General features: G+C 32.3%; 1 protein-coding gene across 1 annotated transcript; it reads right to left on the bottom strand.

Annotated features, from left to right (window-relative positions):
- Positions 1-1,052: 1,052 nt before the first annotated feature.
- LOC101212135 (transcription activator GLK1) lies at positions 1,053-5,047 on the bottom strand. Its single transcript, XM_004138742.3, has 6 exons — positions 4,038-5,047; positions 3,801-3,941; positions 3,268-3,645; positions 3,080-3,136; positions 1,637-1,753; positions 1,053-1,524 (listed from the first exon to the last, which is right to left on the bottom strand). Exons 1-6 carry the CDS (start codon positions 4,554-4,556, stop codon positions 1,369-1,371), a joined length of 1,368 nt encoding a protein of 455 aa, XP_004138790.1. The 5' UTR covers positions 4,557-5,047; the 3' UTR covers positions 1,053-1,368.
- Between the last annotated feature and the right edge of the window lie 5,324 nt (positions 5,048-10,371).

The raw sequence follows: 10,371 nt of genomic DNA on the forward strand, positions 1-10,371 counted from the left end.
TGATGGTATAGATTTAATTAATTCATATAAAGATGGATTCTATATGTGTACACATACATATTTCAACTTAAAGCCTAATAATTTACCCTAATTGCATTATGAGGTTGGTCCAGCTAATAGCTAATTGACTTGTAGACTTGTACAATTTAGTAACAAATTACGTAGTAAAGATATATATACGTACCCTAGCTTCAACTAAGATATGGGTTTATATTGGCCTGGATTAAGATATGTCAAAATTCCACCACATATATTGCGTTAAACTAAAAAAAACGAAGATAATTAACAATATATATTTCTTAAATTTATCTTAATTACCTATGTTATCCGTTTTTGAAATGTGTGTAGCACACGATTAACAACAAAATAAATAAATGTTCAGTTTGTAATCTTTTCCCCTAGGTATTAAATTGCGAAAAACTACTAATTAATCAGATTAATTATTCGCCCATCTCATCTAATAACAATTTAATTTCTCAACAACCATTTACTTTGTTTAGTCAAAATTATACGTTTGAGAAAAATGCATTTCTTTCCAAATAGTTGTTTTCTCTAACTTAAATATTTAGAAGTAGGATGAGATTATAATGGTTCATTTTCTTTCTCCCTAGTTGGAAATGTAATAAAAGTCCTATATTAACTTAACAATGATGATCAAATTTAGATGAAATCACACACCCACTCAAAGAATAATAAACTCTGATTGAGACAAAAACTATCCTCTAACCATAATTAATAATAATCTCTTGGTATGATTAATATTATTTTGCACTCTCTAATATTTAGTTAGTTACCTAGTTACCGTCAACATTATTTTAAAATTCTAATTTGCTACTGTTATTTTACATTGTTCGTAATTCTTTTATCTTTGGTATAATGTTTATTATTTTTTTCTTAAACTAAAATAATTATACCTCATGACCACACATTGTAATAATTCAAACTTAAACGATCTACCCACCAACATAAACTATATATATTATAATTTTAAAAAAAACATTAAAAATTAACTTCTTAACCCAACGTACCTGTTTGAGAAATAAGAAAGTTGGTGGGAAAAAAAGTATGTGATTATTAATTTTATTGGTTATTAGTGTTGGAATTATTATTACACTGGGAAACCCACAAAAAAGAAGGGGAAAAAAAGTGTTTTTCTCTGGCTAATAATGTTACTGCATGATACAATAATAATAAGGAAAGTGGGGGAGAATAGGAGTAGTAGTTTGCGCACTTAAAAAGAGGATGATTATATTTGCAAAATGTAGGCATGCAACGTACAGGGTAGCAGGCACCATTGAGAAATGTCGTCAAATTAATGGAAAGAGCTTTTGTCCAGCTCAGCTAGTTGAGAATCGAGATTAGTGATGATTAAGCAGCACAAGTACTGGGAGGTATTTTAGGAACTCCTTGTCTTTGGAGTTCAACTTTAACACTGTCTAAAGAGGGAGGCTTTAATCCAAGAGGAAGGGGTAGCCATGGCTTCGCTAACACATCTCCAATTGCTGAGTCAATACTCTCTTTCGACTGTCATATATAATATATATATATCCACCATTTAAAATATTTACAATATGTATAGATATATATATTCAAATTCAAATTAATAGTTAATAGTTAATTATTCAAAAATGCTTACTGGATAAGAGTCGAGGGGAGGGTGAGTGGGAGAACGCCCTATGCTCGTTGTGGGCTCAGCTGCTTTGTACATCGGATGAGGCGGTGGGATTACCGAGAAACTTGCCCCACCAAATCTCTGCATTCAAAAATATATATGTATACATTAATTATTTCTTTTACCTTTTTAGTTCAGGACTTTCTCAAAAGAAACCATTATTTGATATCTACTGCCGTTCTCTTTCACTTCTTATATAGTTATAAATATCCTTACCAACCAACTCATCATTTCTTTTCCCTTTTAAACCGGCCGTTCCAGTTGAATCGAACTCAATCAATTGATAATCATATCTTCATTCAACATGCTATAAATAAATATGCACTCACACTTTCTTATACTAAAAAACAGACGCGAGAATACAAATTAACTTAACATGTACTAACACATAACAAATATACGCTTCTATCAACCAAAACGGATTCAATATTCAACAAGTTCAATTCAATACACTTTAAGATACTTAGCTAAATGTTTCGTTCTTTAAATGGTACAATTGCCTTAATTTTCGATAAGAATAAAGTTTTTAAGAAGCTTTTGTATTAGGGTTAAGAAGTTAAAGTAGCTAGATATATTAATACATGAATTTCTGATTTCCAGATACATCTACTTCAAAATACAGTTAATAATTGTTCAAATATATGAATGGTTCATTTATTTTTATTTTGTGTCTTTTAGGAATTGTCTCTTAAATATTATGTAAATGATTCATTTCTCTCATTTGCAATCAAGTAAAAATAAAATTGATATATGCAAATTGAAGTTATAAAGAAATTGGGTTTCAAGAGGACAATTATTCCTCCACGTGTGTTCTTAAGTTTTCTAAGAAGTTTCTTTCCTCTAAAGCTTATGAAATTTAGAGTAAACTGCGCGTGTCAACACTTCCAACAAATTTAGGGTATTAACTTAAGATATATTGTTTTTTTTCTTGGAAATATGAAAACTATTATAAATAATTTGTGACAAAAAAATAAAAACACCCTTTTCAAAATAAAAACTAGGAAAACCAAATAGTATTGAATGAGCCCTATAAATTCATTCAAGAATTCGACTCTAATTCATTGTCCACTCTCCTACCTCATTAGTTTCGTCTTCATAATATATATATAGATAGATATATGTGAAATTAAAACTTCTACTTTTGATTTATGATATATATCATAATAGATTGAGATATATAACTTAGAAAAACATGGATGGGATTTCATAATTAAACTTATTCATTAAGTAAAACAAAAGTAAACGAAAACAAATGAAACCTACACAAAAAATAAGAATTATGAAACGATTATGATCCAATTTGTTAGTGGATTAGTGTTTTAAATGGAATCAAATGTTTGTAAATGCATAGAGACAGATAGAAAAACTCCAAAGAAAACAGGAGTCAGAAAAACACAGATAAATTACCGTGGTTGGTATTGGCTGTGGGAAGCATGGCGTTCCTGAGGTTAAACCATTTGGAACCTACAACAACACAACACACAAAAAAAAACAAATACAAATAAAATAAAAAGCTTGTACATCTCGTGAGTGAGAGAAAAAAATTTACAAAAAAATAACAATGAGGCTTTTTTTAGAAAAAAGAAATACCATACCCGTTGGTGGTGGTGGTGGTGGTGCCAGTAGGAAGAGTCAGGGGGCGGAGGAGGAGCGGCGGTGTGTGGCCATGAGGATGGCGGAGGAGTAGGTGGAGGTGGCGGAGGAGATGGTGAATGAGGAAGATGCTTAGGCCACACGTGCAAAAGAGATTGATCCATAGCAGGAGGATGACCCCACACGTGTAAAGGCCTAAAATGAGGGTGCATGGGCGTCATGGGCGGAAATCCCATGGTGGGCGGTGCACCCCATGGACTCACCTCTCTCTTTCCGCCTCCACCTCCACCGCCACCGCCTCCGTACATCTGCCGCCTTTGGCTCCAACTCGCCGCCTCCGCTTCACGTGCCAACAAATGTTTCCGATGCGACCTATATTTCTGCAAATAGCACACATGAACATATGACCAAACGAAATTAATTTATTATTACAACCTACCAAATAAAAAAGGAAAAAGAAAAATCTAATTTCTAATTTTCAGTTGATGAATTATTAAATTCCCAATTGAAAGAGAGAGCAGTTAAATTAAATTACTTGAAGATGGCTAGCAACGTTATGGCGAGTGAGACACTCAATTCCCATAAGCTCCAATATTCTAGAAGGAACTGCCTTATCCACACCCAATTGCTCAACGGCTTGTACAAACCGCCGGTGCAGCTCCGGTGTCCAATCAACCTATACCAAAAAAAAAAAAAATCAAAAATTAATTCAAAGTTCGAAACTTTTTGGGTAATGAAAAGAAACCCTCATCTTAGAATATTAAATTATTACCTTAACTTTTCTCTTGCTTTGAGAATTTTTGGATTGAGAAGAAGATGCCTTTAGGGGTTTAATACTTTTATCGCCACCATCTTTCACCAAAGGGCTTACTTCAATAATATTTGTTGGTGTGGCCAATTCATCTTCTCGTTTACTCAAAATCTCTTGATCCACCACTTGGCTAGAAGATCTAAAATCAAAATCTTTCTGATCTTCATCATCGTCGTTGTCTTTATTACCGATAATCTTTAATGTATTGTCGTCGAATTTTTCTAAAGAAACTGATGCGTTGACTTCCGATTCCTCACCGCCGCTAACGGAGAATTCAGCGAGGAGTTCAGGGTCCATCTCCAAATCAGGCAACACATCTCCGTCGTTGATTCCCACAAAAAGATCATCAAAGTTGATGCTATCAAGCAAATTTGTATCATCATCAAAATCGGGAAAATCATCACCTCCAATCGAAAACCTCTCCATTTCTCCTTGTTTCTCATCTTTGTTGCCACTTCTAATAGGTGACAAGGCAAGCATTACAAATTTCTAAACCCTATTTTTCCCCTTGTAAAGAAAAGCCCTAAAGTTTGAAACTTCGCATAAAATTTACAAAAGGATTCAATTGGGTATCTGATGTGGACGAAGATTATGGATCAAAAAGGGAACTTCTTCTTCTTCTTCTTCTTCTTCTTCTTCTAATTTGTGCGAATTAGAAGAATTGGAGTGAAGGGTTGTGTTTGTTTAATTTAGAAGGAAAAGAAAAGAGAAGAGAAGAGAGGTATGTAAAGGGCTTTGGATCTTGGCCACAACTTGAGTATTTTAGATCTCTAGCAATGTCAGAGATTTTGTTTTAACGTTTTTGTTCTGTTTCAACATTTTTTTTGCCCCTTTGAAAAACTCTTGCTTGTGGATGCCCTTTTTTTGAATTTTTTTTTTTTTTTTTGGGAGGAAGTGTTTGCTCGTGAACTAAATAATTGTATTGCCAAAAAGCTTTGAATGAGGAAGAGAGGATGTCAGAGAGGATTGGAATAGGGAAGTTGATTGACATAGAATCATATAATGTATATATCTGTTGTACAGTGAAACAAGAAAGCGATGTTATCATGTGGGCAGGGCAAACCCAATTGAACAAATTGACCTTCGTATTTATTTATATGTATGTCTTTTTTTTGTGGATAATAAATTTAAAAAAAAATTCTTCCTTATGTTCATATTACATCAAACAATAAGAGCATGCATAACTCTAACATAAACCCTAAACTAGATGTAAAATAATTGTCACCGTCAATCAATGGATATATAACAAGTTGGGCAAGATTCACGTAGATTTCATATCGTATTCACATAATATTATAATGAGAAAATGAAATATAAAATATTATAAGAAAATAATTTTGTAATGATCTAATCTAAATACATATATATCTGAATAAATGAATTAAGTAAAACATTTACTATAATTTTCAATATATTTGCTCCCACTGTTTATATGCCAAGTAAATTATATATATTAAGATACGAACAATACTTAAAAGAAAACAACTGAGAGGAAAAGACAACATGTATGTTTTCTACAGTAAATTTGGCTTGTATATGAGCTTCAAGAAATTTCAAACACTTGTCAGTAGTGAGAGAGAGATCAGAGAGCTCTCCTAGTAATCCAAATTCTCTAAATAATTGAATTGAAGCAAAAGAAATTGTATGTTTTAATTTGTACTATGTACAAGGCAAGCATTTACAAAAAAATTTATTCTCCAATTTTTTATTATGCATGTTTGAGTTATTTGAAAGGTCTAAGTGCACTAATGATTTACCAACATAATGGGAGCAATTCATCACATTTTAATTATATCTTTTACGAGTAGGTTAAACTTCGTTTTTTGTCATTTTTACAAATACAAATATACACGTAGACTACGAACTAAATTAATACACTTCCTTTTTGCTCTTTTTGTAAGTATTTCCTAAAAAGAATTGGAAGTAGTTTTAATTTAGAAGCTTAATATTTCACAAACTAAACAAAATTCTAAATAGTTTTCAAATAAAGTCAAAGATATGTATAATAACTAAAAAAAAATGAATTAACATGTATAAGTATAACTCAAGGGTAGTATAATTAACACATACAAGTATAACTACAAATTCTCATACCCTATACTTGTTATGGTTAAAATAGTTGAATAGGCATCTATATATACAAATTTCCAAATTTGCACACCCACATCTATTGTATCTTTAAAGTAATAATAACGAAAAGGAAAAGAAAAACATGAAAATGAGAAAGGGAATCTCTATATGGTGAAGGGTGAATGCAACTATACAAAACGAAAGTAAATATGACTGAAATTTTTGGGAATCGAGTAGTTAATGTCACTATCTAACTCCTTTATCAACAAAATAAGAAAAAAAAGAAAAAGGAAAAAGAAATGTCACTCTCTATTGCCCATCTCCTTTCTCCTCTAACGGAAGCTTTTGCATTATTATCAATCTTTGTTAAATAGAAAAAAAGGGTTTATTGAACCATTATTATTCTATGGGCTCATTGGTCAATCCTACCTTTTTTTAGTTTTTCCATTAAATTAAAAAAAAAAAAAACACACACACACACAACTTATTTTATGCTAAAATTACATAGATTTGTTCTTTTGAAGAAAATGAACCAAATGATGATAGCTTTATACCCAAATAAGTATATATGTTATATGCATATTTGACTGTCCACTAAACAAGTGTTTTTTTCTTCAATAGCTTTTTCTTTAACGGTTGAAGTTGACAGTGGAGGACATTATTTATTCCTCTAAGTATCACGTGATTCAGTCAAAGTTAGTTTGCTTTTATCTGACTAAATGTACAACTCTAAGTATCACTATATTAAATTTTTATAATTCATATTCGTTGTACTAATAAAAATAGTAATTTATCATCTCATGATTTTGAATTTTGTTGAAATGTTCTAAATCTGGTATATGGAGTTTCCAATGACTAAGTATGGTGTAATGGGGCTGCGATCAGTGGACCAAGATATCTAAGGTGGCACTTTTGTGGTATTTGAAAGCAATGCTCCTAAACCTAAATAGAACTAATATTTGGTATATTTAACCATTTATTATTTATTTACCATTATCACATTAGGGTTTATGAAAGTACACTTAATAAGTAACTCTCTAATCGATACACCGTTATCCTATATCGATATGTAATATTTTCTCTAATAAAATTATTTTTCTCCCGTTACATGTATCAAACACATGAACCGTGTAAATCTATGTGTCGATTCACCTTTATTTTCTTTTCTTAGGTATTTTTTTATTTGTCGATTTCATAATAAATCTATGTGAAAAGTTGTACATGCAAATATAGTTCTTATACTTATAAATTGAGTTACTTTTAATTGTTTTGAATATGTCGTCTAATTAATTTTTTTTTAGGTATTTAGGTGTAAATGTACACACAAAGGTGTTGAGACAAATTTGAAATGCATATGTGAATAGATAGGATGCTTTGTTATTTGTACTTATTTGTTGAATGATGCAACATTAAATTTGTGTCTTCCATCACACATTTAAACTTTTTAAAGTAATTAATAATTTAGTGTGATATCATAGGAGTGACAAGAAAGATTAATTAAGCTTAAGCTTGAGCTTTTCTTTAATTGAATTTCTAGACAATATATTATTTTGCATGAATACTAGAGCATTTGGAGATGTTTTTTCCCTAACATATTGTATTCTCGGCGCCGAAAACTTTTTGGGAAATTGACAAAACTAACACCATTTTGGTTATCTATTTTAAAAGTAACACAGTTTTAAGACGTGTAATTTTGTTTTTCTAGGGGTCAATCTCGGTCGAGATATACCTCAAGATTCTATCCAAATTTTAAAAAACTCTATGAAGAAAATTTCTCGATCTCTCTCAACTGAGTGTGCCATTGAGATAGTGCCTTTTTTATTTATTAAAATTTGAAAATAAAGGGATATATAAAATGACAAAATATACCCTTGGTATTTTGAATGTTACATATTCTTCGAAACACTCAACTCTAAACATTTTGCTCATTTTTGATCGAGAAGGAAACAATTTCGCTCCTACAATTCAGACGACTTTATTATGGTGTACTTAAATAATTTCTAATGAGAGATCAACAAAAATCATTTATATCACACCCTACCCCATACACGCCCTTGCTTGGTATGTGAGACTCGGTATGACTTGAGAATTCTAAGGCGTTAACGCCAAAATATTCAGTCGTAAGATCCTTAAACATTGCTTGAACGCTTAGCTTCTTAAATTTAACTTGGTAAAAATGCTTTAGGCGATATAAGACTTAACTCACAAATAAAAGAACTTTACTTTTATTAACTTAAAGAGGGCGTTCTACAATTCTTTACACATTTAAACAAAAACAAAATACAACATTTATATTTAATCTAAACGTCTCGGCAGCTCTTCTCGCCTAACAGCTTCTCACCATTTTCTTACTTGGCCTTAATGTCTAGAACGATCTAGAAGGTAAAACTTAAAAACATATGTCACAAGACTTAGTGAGATTTTAAGAAATTTTTTTCGCGACATACCTTTCGTAAACATCATTGTTCACATAAACATATCAAATCGCAATATCATACATTTCACATAAATGTACAATAGTCAACAACCATTCCTTACGCCAAGGACCTAAATCATTTTCTATGCAAAGACTCGTCATATTGCGTTTAGACGATTGAGATGACCTTCTCATCACCATCATTCGACAATATCCAGATTCATTTCTTGTTGCTCAAGTTGAGACGCAATGCACATCTTTTACACATTGTTGCCTTTACCCTTTATATGCACATAACAGTTAGCTAATTGACAAGAGCAAACTAATGGTCTGATCAAACCATTAGTTTGAACATCATTTCTCAATCATTAAAATCACATAAAACGTGCTTTAAACATAGCATAAGCTTTTTATGAAAATCTCTTTGGAACATTTATGATGAAATTGTTAGTTCAAATCAATAAACACTTAATAAAAAAAACTTTTATCATAAATCACTTGCAGAAAAACACTCACAATACTTAGTAACTTAAACTCAAAATGCTCCCCCTCTACTTCTTCTCACGTAGACAATTTAACAACACTTCAGCCCTTCAATGTCCCAATCACGCTCCGCTCTAACTATCACTCCATGCAACCAAATGGGGGCATGCCACCTAGACATCCACCGCGTATCTCTCCATGAAATGACGCTCGAACGCCTAGTAAACGAAACTACTCATTTTTTTCATCTCTTTGCAAAGTTCATTACTTGAACCTTTGAGACCTTCATAACTTTTTGCAGCGAAAAACAACTCTTAACTTAGCTACGTCGCCTAGTACTTAGTACTTAGCTCTAACCAACTTTAGCTTCTAGGTGATATGCACAAAAGATAAAATGCAGCGAAATAAAATAAACTTCCTCTCTTTATTAAGTTAACACTTTACACAAAGTTCTTAAATTACGAGTACATTCTTTTTCTTTCTTACATAGAAATAAAAGCAAATATGATTTAGATGTCTTCCTTCTTCCACCAAGGTGCTGCCTCTTCGCACTAAGGTGTTCTGGAGTATAAGACTCTTTTTCTTTATTCGTCACCAAATCTACTTCTTGAGGCAGGGTACTTAGAGGTATAAAGACCTCCTTTCTTCCTTCGCCTCAATCACTCAACAACCCAACTCGAAGACAATATTTAGGACTTTCTTTCCCTGATTCATTTCTTTGGCTCTCTTGCTTCCCGAGCTTGGCCTTACCAACCTAAGTGTTGCACTCGCCTTCCTTTTGAGCCATCTTTGTCAAGGAGAGATATGCTTATCAATCAACTCCTTGAATACGAGGTATAATGACACAGCTCTCACGCTGCATAAGCCTACATAATAACTCTGCATTCCCTCCTTAACTTGACTTTCACGCATGAGAACCTAGGGTAGGAAAACTTAAAACGTAAGTAAAAAGGATTTAGTGAGTGGATTTGAGAAAAACCTTTTTGGAGAATACAAAGAATTAAGATAATAATAACAAGACCAGATCACAAACATATGGTTTTCATCGCATCCAACCACAATCAATCAAACCATCACCATAGCAAGCACAATAAGTTCCACGTGTTCAAGTTATTATGCATTTTAAACTCATCACCGGGACCTGGGATCTTCCCTTGCCTTGACCTGGGGTTCACATTCGACTGCAGCATCGCACGAGTTACATGAGATTTTCACTAGCATCTCACCACATTCAATCTTTTCTTGATATTTGAGATTCACATTCAAGCAGCAGCGTCTTGTGATAGGTCATACCACACTATAACGCACAATCCACATAATAATAAC

This window comes from Cucumis sativus, chromosome 2 (assembly GCF_000004075.3).
Source record: "Cucumis sativus cultivar 9930 chromosome 2, Cucumber_9930_V3, whole genome shotgun sequence".
In the NCBI taxonomy this organism is placed as follows: domain Eukaryota; kingdom Viridiplantae; phylum Streptophyta; class Magnoliopsida; order Cucurbitales; family Cucurbitaceae; genus Cucumis; species Cucumis sativus.